This window comes from Episyrphus balteatus, chromosome 2 (genome assembly GCF_945859705.1).
Source record: "Episyrphus balteatus chromosome 2, idEpiBalt1.1, whole genome shotgun sequence".
Classification (NCBI taxonomy): Eukaryota; Metazoa; Arthropoda; class Insecta; order Diptera; family Syrphidae; genus Episyrphus; species Episyrphus balteatus.
Window position 1 is genome coordinate 84,927,251 of NC_079135.1, and position 22,957 is coordinate 84,950,207.

Genomic DNA, 22,957 nt, shown 5'->3' on the forward strand with positions numbered 1-22,957 from the left:
TAAGAATAACAGAGTTATATATAAAAATTTAAAATTAATTTGATTGCCAAAAATACTATATAGAAAACAAAAAACATTTTAACTTAATAATTATGCATGCAAAACAGAAATAGTATTATTTACAAACAAACAAAAAACAAACGCCTTGATTCGAAACAAAAAAAAAATACTTAGCCCAGTTGAAAGCGAATACTAATAAAATATTGTAATCAAAAACAGAACTGGCGAGTTCGAAAATTGGTCTTGAGCTTAAATAGATTAGAAGATTTTTCTTGTATGTAGTATTTTAAATATATATATATATGTATTTATGTTACTATAAAGTTTTTTTTTTTTTAAATTTGATTAATAGTACAAAAATATTATATTAAGTGATATATATATACCTATATATATTTATTTTATTCGCCTATGCATTCTATTTAAATGAATAATTGCTTTCTGGAGGCATTTTCATTGGGCACACGCACAAATAAGATATAAAACTAAAAAGACTCAATCTGCATATGTACTTTTTACCGTTATTAGTTTCAAAGAAAACAGTTTCGTTATTTTATAAAGAAACTGTTTTGGAATTGCACCGTAACAATTTTATTTTGTTCACATTTTGTAGTAAGAATTAATTTAAATATATACGTATATAAATTTCTTTTTTTTATATAATAATAATTATTTTATATAATATTTATTCAACAACAGGTGTGGAACCAAAGAAACCCAAAGAAATGCCATAGTAGAATAGTGATTTTTTTTTTTTTTCATTTTTTATATAGAGTTTTATAGCAAAAAAAGGTGATTTATGGTGATGATGCCGCAGCTCCTGTTATCTGGGAATTGGGTTCATAATTTTGATTTTGGTTTTGCGTTCCTAGCAAAAAATACTTCGGGATTCTTATGAGGTTTTTGAATTTCACGGAAATTCTTTACTATCTTCTTGCTCTCGTCCTTGGGACACGACTGAAGATTTCTAAACACGGAGACCTGAAAGAACAAGAATACAAAAAATATGCTTAGTTAGAATGAAACAGAGTAAATATGTAGGTATTAATATTATCCATCGTGCTACCTGTAATAAAATGTATTGTTTCGCTAGGAAAATTAGAACAATAGTAGTTATAATTAAACCGGATTTGACGAACGGTTTTTCTTTACAAGATAACGATGCTATAATGTTTAAATGACGAAACGATTTACTAAAGGATATCCGTCCGAAATATACATACATTTCTGGAAAAAAATAATAGAAACGACTTGCACTTTTACATGTATGATACTGTACATAATTACCGGATAAAGGTATTTTATATTTTCGACGAAAATATCTGTGGTATTTGGTGATGGATAATTGCATTTAAAAAAAGCCATTAACCCTCTGTTATACTATTTGGCTATACATATTTTCAATATTTTTTACCATCAAAACTGAACGACTATATTTGAGGACCTTGCATCAAAAGGTATACAGTAGGGTGGAGTGAAAAAACCTTTTTTTCGATTTTTGCGTGTCCTGTAATATTAATCGTTAGTCCATGATCTAAAATGTACACAACCAAAATTTTAGTCAATTATGTCAACATCTTGAGGTGGCGCACTAGACTTGAATGAAAAAAAATATAAATCTTCAGAAGGCAATATATTGTACTTTAAGAAGGTTTTTTGCCAAACCCAGTATGTAAAAAGAATATGTTAAGCTTGTTAATGAAGCTGCAATTTTATTTGTAAGCCCAAGCCAAGAATTGGTTACATACAACTAAGATCAAATTCGGGCAAAATTTTCAATATTTTGAAACCGAATCTGAATTTTTTAGCCAAAAATAGTACCTAAAGACTGCTTATAGAAACATTTATAATTTTAGCTAATTTGATTTATTGCTTCTATGTCTATGTATTTAATTAAAAACTAAAATTTAAAAAAAAAATTAAAATCAGTGTTGTTTTTACGTTTTTGAAATAGGCCTCTTTTTCAAGTCAAGTCGAGTGCGCCACCTCTAGATGTTGTCATAACTGGCTAAAATTTTGGCTGTACACTTTTTAGGTCAAGGATCAACGATATATAATACAGGACACACGAAAATCGAAAAACATGTTTTTTCACTCCACTCTAGTATACAGCTCCATTTTTTTTTAACTTAAGCAGATGCAAAATTGCACATTTTCATATTATTTTTTCAAGTTCTAGGTTAAATAAAAAATAATAGTAATTACTGCGATTTTTTGAAGTTTTTATATGTCTAAATTAAAAAAATACTCAATTATTGAGTATAATACTTTAATAAGCTGTTTCATTTTAATAATCGTTTGAATAGTCTAGTAACTAAAGCTCAAAAATTGGCAATATTAGGGAACCCGGCCGAACAGCTTAGACTTTGATGATCTTTTTTTTCAAACCTCGGTAATTAAAAATACTTTAAAGTCTATAGATTAAAAATTGCCGGCGTTGCCGTTTTGATTTTTTAAATTTAATTGAAGTTTTTTGTGAACAAAAACAAATTTTTTTCAAAATTTTTTCTTAAATTTCATAAATTAATTGATGCCAAAAGATTGTCTAGGAAATTCAAGGAAAAAAAATATATGGGAGTGAGGGACAATCTTCCATAGTTCAAGCGATAGATGCAATTTTCTTATTAATTGACTTCAAACACAAAAAAAAATATTTGAACACAACGGCAACACTTACAATATTCAAATATACATTTTTTAAAAGCTAGAAGCTTAGTCATATATGTAAAATTAAAATTAAGTTAATTGAATGAACGGCTTTTGAAAGAATGGTAATTGAACTCAGATTTTGAAAAAAAAAAATTATTGAAAAAATTTTAACATGTCGTTTTTAAACTTGGTCGTAATATAAAATGCATTTATTTTCAAATTTTTTTGGCCGCATTTATTATGATTTCAAATTATAAAAGGAAATGTCAATATGTATTACGGTTTATGAAAAAAATTAAAAAGTATTTCATTTTCGAAGAACTTTTTTTAATAAAAGTTTTGAAAAAAAATGTAACTTATTTTTTTTTAAAGTTCAACATCTAAACATAAAATTATTTTTTATTCATTTAATAACCCTTACTGTTGAAAGTTAAATAGCAAAAATTTAAAGTTCCTATTTACCACAGTCTTTGAGAAAATTAATTATTTCAATGCAAAAATTCAGTTTTAATAAAAAAAACCATTGAAATTGAAGTAATTTTTCATTTTTTTTTTCAAAAGTGTGATATATTTTACCTTTTTTGCTTCGAAATTCAACTGATAATATTTATGGCAAAACATTTTTTTTTAAAAAATTCATATTTTATTAGAAAAAGTTTGGAAAAAAGTCATTTTAAATTTTTCTAATAATATTTTTTTTTTTTAATTCTGAGTTTGAGGACCATTTTTTCAAAAAGTCTTGATTAAATTTAGTGGATTTAAATTTAAGAGATAAGAATGAGCTTCTGGCTTTTTAAAAATGTATTTTAAAATATTGTAGGTGTTGCCGTTGTTTTCAAAATATTTTTTTTGTGTTTGAGGTCAGAATGTTAGAAAATTGCATTTATCGCTTAAACGATGGAAGATTGTCCCTTACTGCCTTTTATATATTTTCCTTAAATTACCTAGAGAATCTTTTGCTATCATTTGTTTTATGAAATTTAAGCAAAAAAAATGGTTTTGTTCAAAAAAAATTTAATTTTAATTTTAAAAAACAATACGGCAACACCGGCAATTTTTAATCTATAGACTTTAAAGTATTTTTAATTACCTTCGTTTGAAAAAAAAAATCTTCAAAATCAGAGCTGTTCGGCCGGGTTCCCTAATAATTTGCTTTAGTTACTCTACTAGAAAGCCTTAAATAAAATATTCCCATAGAAGTTTTCAAAAATTATAGTGGCACAACTACGTATTAAAGAACACCTAATTGTTTTATTTAAATAAGATTTCGAGTAAAACCTGTGTTATTTAGCTTTAATTCTATTTGATGCAAAGTTAATAAATGAAGTTTATTCTTCGATATTTAAATTTTCAAACATACATTTTTTTAGGGAACGTATCTTAATCCCGCTTTTTAAAATACCGTTTTTCGAATATCCCGAAAAAAAAGTTTCAAAATCCCGTCTTCTAAAATACCGATTTTTTAAATCAGCTTGAAAATATAACTAATCAACATTTAAAAACAAAATTTCAAAAAAATTCAATGTCCCGTTTTCGAAAATTTGATTTTTCAAAAAAAAATTTTCAAAATTTTTTTAAAAATCCAAAAATTATTTTTTTCAAAATTTTATTTTTGGCTTATATTTAAATTATATAAATGCTTTTGTTTAAAAAATTTCGTTGAAATACAATGAGTAGTTTTGCGGAAAATCCGATTTGAAAAAAGCGGTCCTATAGCAGGTACCGTTAATAACGATTTTCAAAAAAAAAATTTTTTCTTCAAAAGATAGACCTTGTTTAAAAACTAACATTTGAAATTTTTAAACAAAATCGTTGGAGCCGTTTTCGTGAAATTTAACTTTTCCGAAATTTTTCTATGACAGGTACCGTTATTTTTGGTCCAAAAAAATTAATTCCAAAAACCCCTCTGGAGAGTCTCCAAAAACTACTACATAGCAAGTTTGGAGTCAATCGGTCCATCCGTTTAGGCTCTAGTTCCTTATACAGACAGACAGACAGACTGACAGACTGACAGACTGACAGACTGACAGACTGACAGACTGACAGACTGACAGACTGACAGACTGACAGACTGACAGACTGACAGACTGACAGACTGACAGACTGACAGACTGACAGACTGACAGACTGACAGACTGACAGACTGACAGACTGACAGACTGACAGACTGACAGACTGACAGACTGACAGACTGACAGACTGACAGACTGACAGACTGACAGACTGACAGACTGACAGACTGACAGACTGACAGACTGACAGACTGACAGACTGACAGACTGACAGACTGACAGACTGACAGACTGACAGACTGACAGACTGACAGACTGACAGACTGACAGACTGACAGACTGACAGACTGACAGACTGACAGACTGACAGACTGACAGACTGACAGACTGACAGACTGACAGACTGACAGACTGACAGACTGACAGACAGACGGACACCCGGACTTCCGGGACCCACTTTTTTGGCATTGTCTACTATCGTAATGTCATGGAAAAATGTTATCTCAACTTTTTTTTTTGTACGAATGCATAACTTGATATATAGTACCTATATCGCAAGTAAAAATTAGAATTATTTTTTTCTACAACCTTCTTTAATTTTAATAGGATTCCATGGATGTTTATTTTGGTAAGCTTATTCACAAAATTAAGGCCTCGCATTGGTGCCCAAAAAAAATTTAAAATAGGTAAATCAAAACTAAAATAAAATTTGACATTGGGCGCCAGTTAAATATAAAAAAATGGAATAAATTCTTTTTTGTAAGAAATTTGGCTGGCGTTTTAAAATTGGAGAAAATCTTACATTGGGCGCCAGTTTAATAATACAAAATATAACCTTCTAATGTTCGATATAAATTCATGAGGATAATCTAATGAATGAAACGTTTGAAAGTTGAGCGCCAGTTAAAAAATAAAAATCGTTCTCAAACAAATGTGAAGGTGGTACATGAATTGAAAATTGATGCAAACATTTATTTCATAGGTATCGGACGAATTTAATAATAAAATAGTATTTATTTAATAAAAATTATTTTTTCTAAAATTTTTCTAATTAAAAAAAGATTTTATACACTGTCATATTTTACTCTGTTTCTGTATAAAAGACGGTTTTGAAAAACTTTAATTTTGGTTCCTACACAAAAACGAAAACCCTTTAAAAGTTTGAATTTTGGTTTGAAAAATTGAATCTTTCAAAATTATAATTCTTGTGTTTGAAAGTTATTCAAAATATGTATGTCTGGATATTTCTATAGAAACATTTTTTTTTCTATTTAAACAAAACAGGAAAAAAAACTCTTTTCTATTAACACAAACAATTTTTTTTTTTACAAAATAAATTTTTTTTTTTAAACAAAAAAAAACTTTTTTTATTAAAAAAAAATTTTTTTTTATTAAAACAAAAAATAAATTTTTGTTGTAAAGACGAAATGACTGCTTTTATTTGCTTTTTAATAAAATTAAAAATTTTACTTCAAGCCTGGACTGTTTTTGTCAATTTTGTTGATTTTTGGAACAAAAATGTTATATTTTTTAAATTTAAATTTTTTTTTGTATATTTTTCATCAATTTTGCTAAACAAAAATTCTTCATTGTTTAAAAAAACCTACATTGAATTGTTGATTTATAATCATTTTTAGCAAAAAAAACAGAACCGACTTCTATGGCTCAAAACTGGGTTTTATGATTTTTAAAATAGTTGCCATGGCTAAATGTAAATGAAATTGAAATGGGACCATACTGCAGCCACCAGCTTTCCAATACAAAAAGAGTTATCAAAATTGGTTCACTCAGTGCAAAGTTATGCGGTAACAAACATAAAAAAAAAAAAAAATACAGACGAATTGAATACCTCCTCCTTTTTGGAAGTCGGTAAAAATAAATTTGCAAAAATTAAAGTTAAATCGATTTTGCAAGTACTATGCAACAATAAAAAAAATAGGAATTTGCTCAAAAGAAAAAGTTTCCTCTTCTCAATATTTTCATTTTTTTTATGCTGCTTTGGCTAGCTATCTGGATAGCTTTTCGTTCAAAGAGATATTCCAGATACGGGTATCCCAGATAGCCTATCCGATAGCTGTTTGAACATGCCCATTGATTTAAAGGTCACGAAGATAGAAATAATTGATTTTTTAAATCTGTCTTCTGAAATGTCGCTTATTTAAAATCCCGATCAATTATAATCCCGCATTTCAAAATCTCGTCAAATCCCGAAAATCCCGTTTTTTTACAAAATACATGCTTAATTAATAAATTTAAAAAAATCATGAGAAATAGACAAAAAATTAGTAAAACTGATTTTTTGCATCGTAAAGCCCACAGAATATGTACCTTCAACACAAATTATGAAAACGGTATTTCTTTTATAAAAACATAAAATGATTAAAATCTTAAATTGAGTAAAAGAAATTTAATTTATTTAAATATCAAAATTGTTGAAATGCATCCAAATATAAGTTGAAATTATGTATATTTAAATGAAATTTCTTTTGATTGTGTAGTGTGTACTTAATTTAAGATGTTGTGATCATTTTATGTTATTATAAATCAATTGGAATATAAAAAGCGGGATATCGAACCCAACCCTTACAAAAATAAATTCTGGGGAAATGAAAATGATGCCGATGATGGTAAGCAGGATTACGTGTTGTTTTTGTTTTGTGTGTTAAATTGATCCCCACTGCTATTGTCTTTGACATTTGTACCAAATTTTACACTGATGAGTAAAACCTCATCACAATAATGAATCGGTTTGGACAAATCGTCGAAAGCTAACTTTGAAAAACAATTTTGCCTGAAAAAAGTCAAGTCACGCTTGGTTTTGTAACGCCATTTCTGGTTATTCGCTAAGCTCAAAAAAACGCTTCGCTGGCAAATAGAGAAAAAAAAAAAAAACGAAAGAACGAAGGAATTCAAGATTTTCCAGAAAGTACTTTTGGAACTTTTTTTAGAAATGAAATTGAAAAACGTTGGCATAAGTTTATTGCATCGGCTGGGGAAATTTTAAAGGAGATAATCATAATCAGATTTAGAAGAACTATTAATAAAGTTTTTTTTACTTATTTCCAATTTTCCGGTACCTTTGGTACATATTATTTTATGTGACATAAAAGTGCTTGGGTATTATTTAACAGACTTATTAAGTGTCTGCCTGAGATGCACATGCATGGCAATTTTTTTTTTTCATTACTGTTTTTACAATGTGCAATGTATAATATAAATAAAATGCACGACTGGGGTCGCACGTACTTGCTCTTGTAGTTCGAAGCACTTTTATGTTAGTCTACTTATAGATTTTAAAAGCTGGATCTAAATTTAAAAAAAATTGATATTGGGGAAGAGCCGACATTCAGGGCAAAATTTTGTTATATGAAAAAAATTTTTTTTTGTTATTTGACTTTTTTGAGAAAAAATAAAAATGCAGTTTTATTGCCACTGCTTTAAATATTACGTATGCAAAGTTTAATCAAAATCGTTAGAGCCGTTTTCGAGAAATTCGTAATATCGTATTTTTTGTATGGGAGGTATACGTTCTAAACGAGATATAAAAAAACAAAAAAAAACCAACTTTCAGAATTCCATAAAAATCATCTGTACCAAATTTGAAGAAAATCCATCCACCCGTTTAGGCTGTAGAAATGTGTACAGATGGACGCACAACCGCACAGACGCACAGACGCACGGACGGAATTGCGGGACCCACTTTTTCGGAATTCTCCATCATCGTAATGTTGGTTTTGATTAAAACCTCAATTTTTTTTTTCGACACGAAACCAATACTTGCCCTATAGAGCAAGTAAAAAATTTAACGGAAAACATATTGCTAATAGCTACTAATGCCACAATATGCATACAATACAATTGCAATACCAGCTGTCCATAGCTGTTGCTTGAGTTATTCATCAGACAATAATAGGTATGTGGTCTCTTAGTTTAGAATTTATAACTAGTTTATATCCAATAAATTTCCAACTACTTGTGTCAATTTTTTTTTAATCTAGCGAAGGATATTTATCAAATAAGATTCATTAACAAATTTTACTCTTGACTTAAACCTGTCAAAAAAAAACAACATCTTAATTAACATAAATTTTACCTGCTCCCGCGATACATAGATCGGCGTTCTATAAATAATCCACGTCACACTTTCAAAATACGGCGCAGTCGTCAGAGATCCTTTATATGTGTAATAGTGTTTGCTCAGCTCTTGCAATCCAATCCAGGACAAACAGTCTGTGCACATTACATTCATCATCATTTCGCCAAGCGTGTCACAAGATAAAATAAAAGTAAACAAAAAAATACAATTTTTTTTCATTGAGTAAAACCATTCTTGCATTAGACATATGACCAACCATCAAACCTGAATCTAATGATGCGGTTGTGTGAATTTTCTGCACAATCCGTATACCCTCGGTGATTTTTTGAAACTCCGGACAGTCTTTTTCTCCACACGCCTGTATAAAAAACGCAATCACAGCAAGGCCGTCTGGTTTATTTTTAGCCTCAGCAAAATTTTCATACTTTGAATTGTAGTGCACCGCATGCGCCTCCATTGAATATGTCATGCCTTCTAGAGTGTGCTCACAGCCAGAATCATCGGTTTCAGCCCAATGAAAATGTATCTGCTCGAATATATACTTGTCTTCGCCTAGTACTCCACCAATTATGAATGGTTGTTCGGGACGCTTTGAAAATGTTACCATTGCAGAGGTGCCAGTATTTGCAACTCTCGCCACACCAACTGGCTCCCAATGACCATGATACTCAAGTGGATCGACATCGTCACGATGTTCGATGGCACGGTTGCTGATCTCGATAGGTGATTGCACTGGCATTTTTGAACTCTTTTTCTTCGTAATAAATTAAAAAAATTAAATAAAATATGCACTTAAGAGATGATGATGATGAAGAAGAATTCTGTAAAGATAAAGATAAAATCCAAATAAGTAAAATGAATGAAATAAATTCTGGGTTATATTTTTATTTAGGTAAATATTATTCAAGTGGCCTTTGTGTGCACTATTTAAGCACGTGGATTGGATTGAAATGTCATGGAGCTTTGATTTCCGTCACAAAATTAAATATTTCGCACTTGAGAGAGAGATTTTTTTATAGTTTGGGATTATAAATTATTGTCCTCCTTGAGTTTAATCTTTAAGTTTATACCTGACACTTGTAGAATGAGTGGAATTGATATTGTAACAAAGGCCAAAGTCCTCAAAAGCTACGTGATTAAATTTTCAAATGATACAGATTAAACACATGTTATAAACAATAGAGATCCTCTTGAATGAGATTCGTCTGAAGTTATTTAGTGTAAGAAGCATTATTAAAAAAAAATTATATTTTTATTTGCATTTCAAATCAACTGACCAAAAAATAGCCTGCATTACCAAATACAAATCTAAAAAAATAATGTTTGATAAAGTTTTTGTTTTTGTATCTACCTGAGGCAGTCAGATGATGGTCTGGCTGACGGAATGAAAATTTAAACTCTTGTTAAATGTTATTCTAAAATGAGATATGTATCTAAATTCCACCGCATTTGGACGAATGAGTTAGTATATGAAGTAATTATCTACGAACGCACCCAAAATTTCACTACTCCATCTTCTAGCTAGCTCATTTTATTCAAATGAGGAGAATATTATCTCATGTTCTTTGTCTTCTAAGTTTAAGTGAAATAATAGCTTACAATTGCTTTGTAGTCACTTCAAAATAGCAAGGGACATTGTTCGAAAGGTGATTGGTGCGAAGACAGAATGGTATTGAAGAAATGAACGAACTGATGAATTGTTCGGGCGAGTATCAGTCCTTCAATTATGAGAATGCGGATATTTATGCATGCATATAAAATGAAGCCATTCTAATATGTATAGGTGGAGTCATTAAAAAAATCGAAAAAAACAGAACACCAAGGAAGCGTCTTGAGTCCTCTGTTCTTTATTGCAGTCCTTGACTACCTGTACGAAGGTAAAGTGATGAACCCAAAATTATGAACATCAATTATTCTTTGCTGACGATGGATCTATTATAATAGAAGGTTCTACATTCCTCGAACACTTGACTTTTGGGAGGGTGTTTTGAAAAGAAATGGTAACCGCCAAAACAGTCAAGTAAGAAAAATTTTAATTTCTCAAACGCTAAGTATAAGACCGAAGAAAATAATAGAATACTTATGCTGCCCTTTTTCTGATCCATACAGCTCTTTTCCTGGCATTCATTTGAATACTAAAGTACCTCCAAGTGTGGGATCTATGATTAATAGCGGAGCTTCTTGTCATAACAATATCAATAATTGTCTTCTGTGAATTTTTTCAGGACATATGTAGATTAATTTTGATTTTGATTATGTAGTATTGAAAGATAAAACCGCCAAACGGACGTGAAATCTAAAATAATTCAAATCTATCGGTTTTTTTTCAGTAATTATCCGACGATGTCGGTTAAGGTGATGTTCGTGCTCATTCTCTTTGAAATGTGGTTGATTTTATCGTTACGAATAGCTAGATTCGCATTGGGTTAAAAATTATTTGTTACACTTTTGTTATTAAGTAAAACGTATTTTTATTTAAACTCTCTTTTTATTTAACACACAATAAATAGCTGTAACCTATGTAAATGTGTTGTCTTCAGTAAATGTGTTTTCTTCAGGAAAACAAAATATTTACTATGTCACAAGGTTACATCTTATCTGACGATTTGAATAATAATAATAAAGGTAAGTTCTTAAATAAATTAAACTTTAAGAACACATTTCCACTGCTGCAATATTTTATTAAATAATTTTCAGGACCTGACTTTTTTTGCAACGACACTCTATAAAGTAACAAAATTATTATTCTCAATTTAAATAATATTCATACTCTCACGTATGCATTGTGTATTTAATTTAGGAAGGTTAAACAAACTAAAACTCTATAGGTACCTCCCCAACTTCTAACCTATATCTGTACCTACGTAAAAAAAAAAATCACGCTTCCAATATTTATCATGAAATATTAAAGAAACCCAACTATGCGAACTAGTCACGTGTGTTTTGTAAATTTGTATCGTTCGGAATGAGTTTAAAGGTGGTTAAATAACGAATTCATTTTAATAGTATGGTGATTTCATTGGAAAAAAAAAATAAACATTGATTTCTTGATTTTAGTTATTTTAATTTTTTGTTTATCGATACACATTTCTGGAATTGGTACGGTTGTAATTGAAACTTATTGTAAAACGAACGCAGAAAAAAAAAGATACAGATTTGTTTTAATTGGAATATATTTGCAAGTCAAACCTACTTGTTATGTAAGTTATGTAAGCAAATATAACAGACACAGTCGTTTCTGTTTAACATTAGGAATTTCCAAACTTGATTGTAAGGTGCATTTTCTTTAAGCGTAATTCCAATTAAGTTGCGTTTCTTCTTTTATGCAAGTTAGTTAAGTCAATTGTATACATATCAAGTTAGAACAACACAAACTTTTTAGAAGAAAATAATTATTCACATGAATCTTTGATATGAATTAATATGAATTGAATATGTACCTATGTCTTCGAATATATTCGAAATTAACATTGTATGATTTGGTTGGGAAATTTGCTTATCTTATTGTGCGTCTGTGTACTGTAGGTCTGTATGACTGTATGTACAATGTAGGTACACATTTTCACCGCCAAAACGAGTGGACGGATTTTCTTCAATTTTTTTTCGGAAAACGACTTTAAAGATTTTGATTAAACTTCGCAGAAGTGCGACTCAGTCGTACATCTTATAATTCTATAGAATTGATTCCTCGAAAATTTTTGTTAAGTAAGTAAGTAATTCATTTATTGGTTTGTTTCTTTAAATACTATTTACAAATTTTAGAATAAATTTTAAAGCTTTGGCTTTGCCGTCAGCTCGGTTGGCAAATTTAAATGATAATAAAAAAAAAAATATACATTTACATTATCAAAAAAGAAAAAAAGCAAAAATATTCAATTACAAGTAGCATCTTATATTTTAATACGTCTTTCAGAAAAAGATAGAGTTTCTTCCATATACAGATAGAATTGTTTTGCAGAGGGATTGTTTCTTGAAGTGTGAAAGTTCTCTTTCCCAAAGAACAAAATTCGTTGTTGTGCAAATGGACAAACACTTATAAGGTGGAAGCAGTCTTCTTTCGATTTAAGGTTGCACAGTGAACAAAATTGGTTGAAGCTGTTATTATATGGCGTTCCATTAAGTCCAAGAATTTCGCACCTCATCTTAAATATTAAAGATATTTCTTTGTAAGTGAGTGCATCGTTGAAATAATTTGCTTCCATAAGGTTCAGCTTTAATTGAGAGTAAATAACTCTACTCTCCGACATCTGAGCTTCTTCAATAAATGCATCTCGTACAGAACTTTCGTGGGCTTGAATTATTTTGTAAAGTTTTTCCTTTGATTGATGACTATTAAGTATGTTATGGTGATTCTCATTGTGGTAAAAGTCAGTTATTTGGGTTACATAAGGCCTGTAGGTAGTTTTTTTTTTTTGTATAGAATTGAGAGACAAAAGTATTTTGACAAACGTTCTTTTTCAATTTTAGTAAGGTAAAGTAATACTTTGCACATATTTTAAGCATGTATCAATTTGTAAAGTTATGATCTTGTGGTCAACGAAATCGGTCAACGCATTGGCTCATATGCAAAAAGAATGAGATCTATCTCAAGAAAATGAGATATACATACATACATATCTCAACTCTCAAGAAAATTTAGGTACTGACTCTCTGGCATAAATATGACCTCGAAATCGTTTCCCAATAGTGTAATTTCATGTGATAGTTTTTGTATTGATAAGTTTTGACATTTACGGCGCGTTGAAAGAGTAAAGTTAAGGTTTTTAGTAACGTCAGAAAGAATTTTTGCTTTATAATCTGAGAAAAGTCCGCCATCTAGGGTGTATGAAGAAGAAACAGAAGCAGAAAAGAAGAAGTTGTTTACAGGGTGTCAAAGGTCACATTTTGAATCAAAACTTTTAACAGAGTTACGGCCTTATTCTGCAGTTAGATTTACGTTAAGTCTGACATATGAAACGTTTAAATGGCGTTGCAAATTTAATTTAAAAAAATAGTTTTTCATAAAAAGTTCTAAAGCATCGTTTGGCCGTAACTAATCAAGTAAATCTTTCAATTCATATATTCTTGCTTATAATTCACAGATACTCTAAAATATTTTGTTGTATAATTTCAAGTTCAAATATGATTTGGTTTTTGTGACTTGAGCTCGTCGGGAAATTTATGACTTCATCAAAAATCTCTGTTACTTGCTAGAGATCATCAAATTTCTTTACTTATTTCAATAGTTTAATCAGTTTGAGTTCGGTAGTTTGTTTGATTTGTATTGAAATAAGTTTTTCATCAGAATTTTACCAGCTCCCAACACTTTCTGTAGAAATAACACTTTGCTATGGTAGTTACTACATAGTTAAGCTTGAACTAATTGCAAATTAAAGAAAAAATAATTCCATGAGTAGAATTTCCAAGCAACAAATGTAATTCTTATTAAATCTTCATCCATTAATTTACTATCATTTATCAATTGATTACTACAAACACATTCATTGGCCAAGCCCCCATGAATTAAAACGTAAAACCGATTTTTTTTTTTTCAATTACTTTTAATTTCACTAAACAATACCAACTAGTAAATATAATTATACTTTATGATTAATTTCACCCTCTACTAAAAACTATTAACGTTCCATTATTGCACAATCTCTTAAATTAAGCTAAATAAATCTCTGTTACACAACTTTATTAACACCATAAAATTTGAATAAGTACTTAATAGTAGTTATCAGGTTATCACATTAACAAAACAATTAAATGTCAAATAAATCGATAACACGGATAACAACAATTGCAATTATAATAATAATTATTGTAAATATTTGTTTTTAGAAGACTTTGATCATAAATATCCCATAAACACGTATTTTAACACTTGAACAATATTTAACACAAATTTCGTCGCTATTAAAGTAAGCACGTTCTACAGTATCAATTTTTATATTAAATTATACAACAACCAACCTTCGTTAGCCAATTATCACATGACTCTTTCTATTTGAATACTCTAAATAAAAAGTTCCTCTCTCTTATTATATAAATTTCTTTAGAAATAAATAATGTATTTTTCTGTGAAGGCTGAAGGGTTGTTTTTTAACACGCGGAAGAGCAGAGTATAGTAGTGGAGAAAATGGAGAAGGGGATGGAAAGTTGTTGCCGGAATTTTATAGCCAGACATTCACGAGGGTCAATGCAACACTTGTTGGTCGTCGTCGTTGTAATATCGATCGAAGTTCTATCAACTGGTTAATTTATAAAAAAAATTTCAATGTATGCAGTAGCAATTCAATTTAATTATTGATTTGTGAACTTCGATGGGAATGAATTTTGAACGAATGCTTGTTGTTGTTGTTATTTTTATATTTTATGGCATTGATGGAAGATTGATAGGGAACATTTAGTATTTTATGCATAAATAATAAAATTGCAAATCAATAAATTCTCTTACTCATACATAGGAATATCGTTGAGTTGTGACTGATTATGGTTTTTTGACGCAAGTGAAGTTTTATTTTTTAAATAATTGGTGTTCTGGTTCAGAAACTTACGTCATGGTAATTAATAATCTCTTAGGAAGTATTTATAAACGGGGTTGCCGTTAATTGTTTAACTGCACACGAAAACACTTACATCTGTTTCTGTAAAACAAAAAAAATCACACCATAAATGAATAAAAATTAAATAACGCTTAATTTAACTTCCGCAGCGACGACGCATGTATTTCTTCAATATCGGTTTATGCTTTTGAAGGGTGTCGGACAACGAAAAAAACTTTTTATTTTAGGTGGTGGAGGTTGGGAATCGAACCCAGACCTCTGGCACCACAGTCCATTGCACTAAAAATCGCCACGGGGTACTACGTTAAATTGAAGTTGCTATTACTTTCATTTGGAAACTTCTATACTTTTTTTGAAAATTGCAATAACAGGGCAAGTTCTTAAAATAATAAACAAGTTTCAGGCCATTCGAATTCGGAAATTGAGTTTCATAAAAACTTCGAACTGATAATCAATTTGTAGCAAAATGGCATAGGTACAAGATAAAAATTGTAAATTAATTTTTCCAACTATTGACCAATGTTTAAAACAAAAAAATTAAAAAAACAAAAATCATTTAAATGGACTGGAAGCAAAAGCCACAATTTTTGTATAAGATTAGCTTATATGGTCTGCCATTTCCCAATTCGGAATGGGATTTTCAAATCGAACAGCTAAAAGAGGGTTGAAGATGTAGCAAAAAGGAAATGGATTTCTTGTGCCCATTGCCATTTCAGATTTAAAAGAATTAAATAGAGATTCAAATTTCTGACTCTGGGTTTTCCTAAAGATTCACGTATACATGTCCAAAATTTCTTGGCGAGGCTTATTTGGTGGATGCTGCCCGTTTCTGTCACATCATCTATTTCCGACGATGGGTGACACGTTTGCTGAGCTGCCCTTCGATTCTTTCCAAAAGGTGCGAAAATGGCCAGATCACTGCTTTGCCCAAAAAGGGTTGGGTCATAATTTTATAAAAACTAAAATCAGGTTTCCAAAACTATATAGGTATACCATTATTCTCTATTTAAAAGGTTCTGCAATTCTGAAATTCCTCTATAAATCCATAAATCTGTATTTTGAAATTCTGTGAATGGTAAACAACAGAATTTTAAAATATAGTAAAATATAGAATTTTAGACTTAGGAATTAAAAGGACACATTTTCAGTAAAACTCGTGGAAATATCATCATCACTTATTGCAATGCAAATGTTTTTTTTTTTCGACACAAGTTCATTTAAGCTTTAAGGGTCTGTCAAATTATGCAGCATTGTTGTGGTAGATGCCCAACTATTTTGGTTTTGATTTGTTCTACTTTTAGAATGATTTTGCGAATTGTCCTTTCCACCATACTTCAAATTCTTATCAGCATATATTTTTTTCCATGCATAAAGAATATCAACTGTGCGCAATTTTTAATATTGATTTCAGTTTTAGAACTGCATACCACTAAAGACATCAATGGTAAGTGAGTGTGCTAATTTTTCTGATTTCTAGAGTGTAAATTACACTGTCAAACACAGAAATTGATAAATAAGCCTTGAAAAACTGTCACTATCAAAAAATCAAAACTAAAAAGAACTTCAATAAAACATAAAAATAATTTGGCTATGGTTGAATATTCAGTCTGTTACATTATGGACCATTTCATCTATTCTGCAATTTCTTCTTTAGCAAGTTTCGCTTATGATCATCCTTTGGTGACGCTTATTTTAAGTGTCATTATAACCATAACGATGGGTTATGGAAATTTTTCAAAACTTTTATGCGTTTCCCAAAATACCCAACCGGATTATGATTATGAATCAGAGAGAGGACCTCATTCCTGGGAAACTTCGGGTACAGAAAATCAATCTCCGATTGATATCAAAACAAGTTTGGTTGAAAAATCAATTATTCAAGAACAATTGATGTGGAATCACTACAATGATATTCCAACAAAGGTTACAATGGAAAATAATGGTCGAACAGGTAAAAATAAATTCATACCTATATTTGAAAAGAACTTAATAAAGAAATAATTAACCATTATAGTAATATTGAAAGCAAAATATGCTGCCAATATTCCAACAATTAGTGGAGCTGATTTGTTTCATAGCTACAGTTTTGAGTCACTTTGCTTTCATTGGGGTTATTCAAATACTGAAGGCTCTGAACATACTATTGACGGTAGAAAATATGCAATGGAATTACAAGTAAATAACAAGAACTTTTTTCTAAAAAAAGAGATACCTATTTTATTTTTGTTTTATTTAGGCAACTCATAAGAGCGAACCGATGTTGCCATGTCTAACAAACTTACATAGCCTTATTATTGCCTATGTTTTTCAGGTAAGTTGAAAGCGGATCAGTTGTTGATTTACAGAAAAAAATTATGTTCTGTTAGGTTGCTGCTTATAATCCATTTTTTGATCCTATTGTTCTTAACCTGCATCGCATTAAAGAGCCTGGAACCATTGTTGAAATTCCTCCATTTCCCTTAGCATGGTTGTGTTATCAATTCAAATCTGGATTCTTTAGTTATGGTGGATCAAATAGCATTCCACCTTGTGACGAAGGCGTTGAATGGTTTATTAATCCTGAACCAATTGCTATTGGAGAAAATCAAGTAAGTACTTAACGAACTCTTAGAGGCAAGTAAAATTAGGCATTGTTATTATTTGTTTGCAATCAACGTAATGAACCAGATATCAATTTGTTTGATTTTAAGTTGAGTTTTCATTGGTACCGAATTAAAAAAATTCAAGGATCAAAATAAAAGGTCGATTTTATCAACCAGCGTACAAAGGATATAAGTAGTATTACGATATTGTCTTTTTTTTTAAATCCAACATCTTCTTTATGGAAAAGTGTGTGTTCAATTTTGCATTGTGTACCATTTTCGATGCAAAAATTATATTTGTCTTATAGATGATATTTTTAACTTTAAGATAAGTATGACAAAGAACAACGGCTCCTCTCTTATCTTTACTTGTACAAAAAAAAAAATATCATCAAATTACTTTTCAACTTTTCTAATAAGCGACAAACACTAGACAAAAATCGGTCACATACAAATTCGAATCAGTGCTTTAAAATTAATTTGACTACTACAAATTTAGGTGTTTTCATTTTTGCAACCTTTGTGTCACAAAACAGCCGACCTTATCTCATTTGTATGGGCTGTTAGAATGACATCAATCACGTTTTAGGTGGACTTAGCTGTTATTAATGGTATAGTTTGCTATGTATTGTTGATCTAAATAAGAAAGCAATCTTTAAATTGGGTCATTGGCGAGGTCATTTATTGTATCAGGCTTTTCTTAAAAAACTGTTTTATTTTTGTCTATAGTGTTTTAACTTTTTTTGAAATGAAAAGCTGAATAATCATTGAAACAGGAGGCACCAGCTTTCGAATACAAAAAAAATTATCAAAATAGGTTCACCGGGGGTCAATTCCCGATCTGTGAAACTGTGTAGTGATAAAGTTATGAGGTAACAAAATTTTAAAAATATACTCCTCCTTTTTCTGGTAAAAATTAATTCAGAGTTCAGAAATATGAGATCCCAGCCAATCGTTTGAAAGTTTGGAAATATCCATTATCATTTGTGAGAGACAAGTTTTCGAAATTTTCGTTCAGTTTTAGTAGATAGAAGTGAATGTTAATATAGTTCAAATCCTTATTTGACTCTAGTTAAATTTCAAACGAAAATGAAGTTAAGAACATAACTTTCTACTTAAACATTCTATCATTTTTTTTTTTTTGAAAACTTTTCGAAATCACTTTAGATGATTTTAGTGCAGCCCTCTTGTGAATAATTTTTTTAAAAACTAGTGAAGTGAAACGAAATATCATACACAATTTATATTAAAATTTCATTTTCGAAAAATCGTCGCCTCGTGCGTCCTTTTTCAATTTTTTCGGAATTTCAACGCAACGAGAATCGGAATATTGTGTAGGTATTGTTTCATATATTTTCATTATTTGGAATTTTTTTAAAATCGTCAAAGAAAATCTCGTCTCGCTCTCGTCTCGTCGCACAGTGTGCAATTTTGCCAATCTAGCGGTACTTAATTCTAATTCTAAGTAAACTTAATTTTTTTGATGCAAACCAGCTTAATTTTGTTAAGTATTGTATTTCTACAAGGGTTTTATTGATTTTCAAAATTATATATTTAACTATATATCCAATATGTGGTATACGAGTACAAAATGTACCACAAAGGGTGGGGAAGAGCCGACATCGAGCAAACGATTTTGGGAGTTGGTTCTTAAACTGTCTCTGTTTCGAAAACGAAGCAAAATATCGAAAAATTTTATTTAATCTTTTTGTCTTATTTTGCCAACAAGAATCTAAAAAAGTCATTTTCAATTTGTAAAAATGTGATTTACGATTTTTCAAAAGATCGAAAAATTGGTTTTTGGCCTATGTACCTGAACAAAAAAAAAAAAAATTAATGGTTTCGCACACCAGACGCAAGAAAAGTAAACGAATTCTAATACAGAATACATCAACGGAGATTTTAAGCCCAAAAACAGGACGGATACACGAGGATACATTTTTAAAACGCTTTACAAAGTTAAACAACACAAAAAAAAAGACACTCTTTAGGTCTTCACACAAAAGGTTTTTTATGTTTTTTATTTTTTAGTGCACAAAAAATTTACTTACCTTAAATATTTCTTAAATGTTACTTATAATAAAAAAAATCAATTTAATTTAAACAACTATTATTTTACTTAACCACGGTGTTATCAAAGTGACACAAGAAAAGCAATGAGCTTTAAATTTTTTTTCTCTTGAACCAAGCTAATGTTTGTGATTCTGTGGAACGGTAAATTTGATTATTTTCTTGTTGTTTTTTGTTTGCCATTCTATTGCCTGAGGTTTTACCTTTCATATGATACCAATTTTGTTGGATATGGGAGACATATATTTTTCATTAAAGTACAGCTAGATTGCGAAAATTGCACACTGTGCGTCGTCTCGCAATATTGTGAATCCGGCATAATATGGTTAAATTTTTTTTTCATTTTAGAAAGATATCGAAATTAAGTTAGATGTAAAATTAAAACATCATTGCATTCATTAATTTTCTCGTTCAAAAATGTATCATTTAAAAACTAACATTAAAATCCTATTGCTTAAAGAATATGATGAAAATTTCAAATGATCTTTTCTTTCAGTGTTAGTTTTCCAAAGTATGTAGGTTTTTTTCACAGTCCTTGACATTCACAAAAATTTGAATTTCAATAAACTTGATTACATACTTGTTATTATCACTTTTAGCCACACGACCGCTAGACATAATTTTGTCACACTTATAAAATAGCACATTGAACCGAGACTGATAAATAATCATTTAACACTTTCCTATTATAGTAATGTATATAATATGAATTGACGTATTTATTTAAACTATAAAAATAAACAATATTATAGCGATAAGCCGACAGCAGCGGCCGGCACATAATGCGCTAAATACCGCTACATCATGCGTTTAATTCAACTAATACAAAATTATAATCAAAACATTCGATTATACTCTTACGATAATATGATAATGAATTTAATCTTTTCTCTTTCTATCAACAGCTTATGGAGTTTAGATCGCTTCTTTCATCGGATGGTTCATCGAGAATTATTAGAAATTCAAGACCAGTTCAGTGTTTGAATACTAATCGTATTGTCCATTACAATAATTACGAAAGAAGCGATAGTTTGTGTTCGTGTGATTCACAACAACAATTATCAAATGCTAACGAAAGCGACAATTAACTGTTTTATCAACTTGAAATCACATCAAAGATATTTCATGATTCGACTTTTATCAAGAATAAATAAATATTTAATCGCAACGATAATAAGTAGTATTGTAATTGGCTCTGTTGAGATCAATAAATTTATCTGTAATGTTTTTTAGTGTCTATAAATATTTCAATGTCTTAACCATAAGATAATTTGGTCAGAGTTTTAAGAACTGGTATTAACAGCAGTCTGTCTAATTTAGGCCAAACTTTGTTGGTAATTTGCCGGACTGATTAACTTATTGTGAGAGCAAATGAGTTTCAAGTTCAAATTATTATCTTATCAATCTAAACTTATCGGATCGCTGAGCAGGGCTATAGACCATAATGACTCGGCCACTTTACTGACAACACTCATGCCAAAATTTGGAATGTCGGGTGTTTGGGCGCGGTTAAAACGTCTGTCGTTGATGTTTTTTGTAATCAGGGCGACCAAGGCGTCAGGATCCAATTGTCAGGATCATTATTTCCAGGGGGTTACCCTCACTAAATCAATTTTCAAAAAAATTTGTACTTTTGATGCACTTTTTCTCTGCAAAGGCATGCATCGATGCTGGCAGACGTTCGTTTTATTATAACATTAATATGAATCGGTTACCTCTCACGCAAAAAATCTGCTCCCAGCTCTCGGTCTATTATAGTTATTGAAAAAAAATGGTCGACAAAATCGAGTTTAAAGTGTTTGCTTATGAAATTTGTTAGTTTATGTTTGCTGATATGATATTTTCATTATGGACTTTTGTCCACTGTTTTATTATGGACTTTTGTCCGCTTTATTGTTTTCCCGCAGTCAAAAATTGTCTCACACCATTTTTCGGAATTCCATAACTTATAATAGAAATATTTCAGGTGGGACATAATCTCACACATTTCTCATTAAGGTCCAAATTATTCACACTCCATAAGTGCATAATTGAACAATGAGTTTATGTTATAGTGGGACACAATTCTTTTTAGACTTATATATGTGCTATGGATCTATGGTCAGAATAATAATAATGGGTCAAGTCCACTTCTCTATAGGTTGGATGTTTTAATTTACTAAAAATTAAGGGTTTCGTTTTATATCAAATAGTATGGAAATTTTTGCGTCACGTTTGTAACGTAAAAATCAAGTCTTATATGCAATTAATTTTATATGCTTTTATAAATTTTAAGCTTTATTATAAGAACAAGCTATTACAAAAAACCATATGCATTTAAATGAATTCTGTTGGTATAAAATAATGAGTAAAACTGTCACACCCAAAACGATGAAAAGCCATTATGAAACTTCGAAAACAAAACCGCCATTCATCTATTTAATCAAAAGTACATACAAAAATTATTATACCCCATTGATTTTGAAATATTTGTGCACTGGAATTGTAATATTAAAACGTTAAAAATTACAACGCTTATCAAAATTAATTAAGAAATTTGATTACACTTTCTTTAACACCTATTGAGTGCCATTGTTCGATGTTTTTATCTTTAAACAATCTGAACTGTCATTACTCATTAAGTATTAAACAAACAATTTCAGAACTATTCGGAGCTACTCCGGAAAGTTCCGGCAACCAAAAGAAAATGCCATAAATCTACTTACGCAATTATTATTAGAATGGCCTTTTTCTCTATCCTGTCAACTAATCAAGAAAATATCGTACAATTTTGTTGATTGAACTTGATTGATGGTTTCTTTTAAGCAATATAACAAATCAAACTGATTTTTAATAAAGAAATTATTTTATCAATTTTATTTTTATTTTTTTTTTTTTACTGGCCTATGATGAATATAACCTACACATATGCATCAGATATGATAATAATGATGAGATTTGATCAAATGGAGACACCAACAATGCAATAAACCTCATATCAAAAATAATTGTTTTTATTAT

At 29.8% G+C, this 22,957-nt stretch overlaps 2 protein-coding genes across 3 annotated transcripts in view; one reads left to right on the forward strand and one right to left on the reverse strand.

Annotated features, from left to right (window-relative positions):
* Positions 1 to 42: 42 nt before the first annotated feature.
* The window catches only part of LOC129908591 (carbonic anhydrase 2), a 38,034-nt gene continuing 15,119 nt past the window's right edge, over positions 43 to 22,957 (reverse strand). The window contains exons 1-3 of one of the 2 annotated variants that reach the window (XM_055985207.1): positions 9,022 to 9,578; positions 8,755 to 8,891; positions 43 to 981 (exon numbers count right to left, since the gene is read on the reverse strand). In XM_055985207.1, the coding sequence (XP_055841182.1) occupies positions 841 to 981; positions 8,755 to 8,891; positions 9,022 to 9,496 (753 nt within the window). In that variant the 5' untranslated portion in view covers positions 9,497 to 9,578 and the 3' untranslated portion in view covers positions 43 to 840. Of the gene's footprint in view, positions 982 to 8,754; positions 8,892 to 9,021; positions 9,579 to 22,957 lie in introns of those variants that run through there. The other variant, XM_055985206.1, reaches the window with a different exon arrangement.
* On the forward strand, positions 16,814 to 21,184 carry LOC129908592 (carbonic anhydrase 1-like). The gene is made up of 5 exons (XM_055985208.1): positions 16,814 to 17,256; positions 17,320 to 17,480; positions 17,542 to 17,616; positions 17,672 to 17,893; positions 20,863 to 21,184. Exons 1-5 carry the CDS (start codon positions 16,896 to 16,898, stop codon positions 21,043 to 21,045), a joined length of 1,002 nt encoding a protein of 333 aa, XP_055841183.1. The 5' UTR covers positions 16,814 to 16,895; the 3' UTR covers positions 21,046 to 21,184.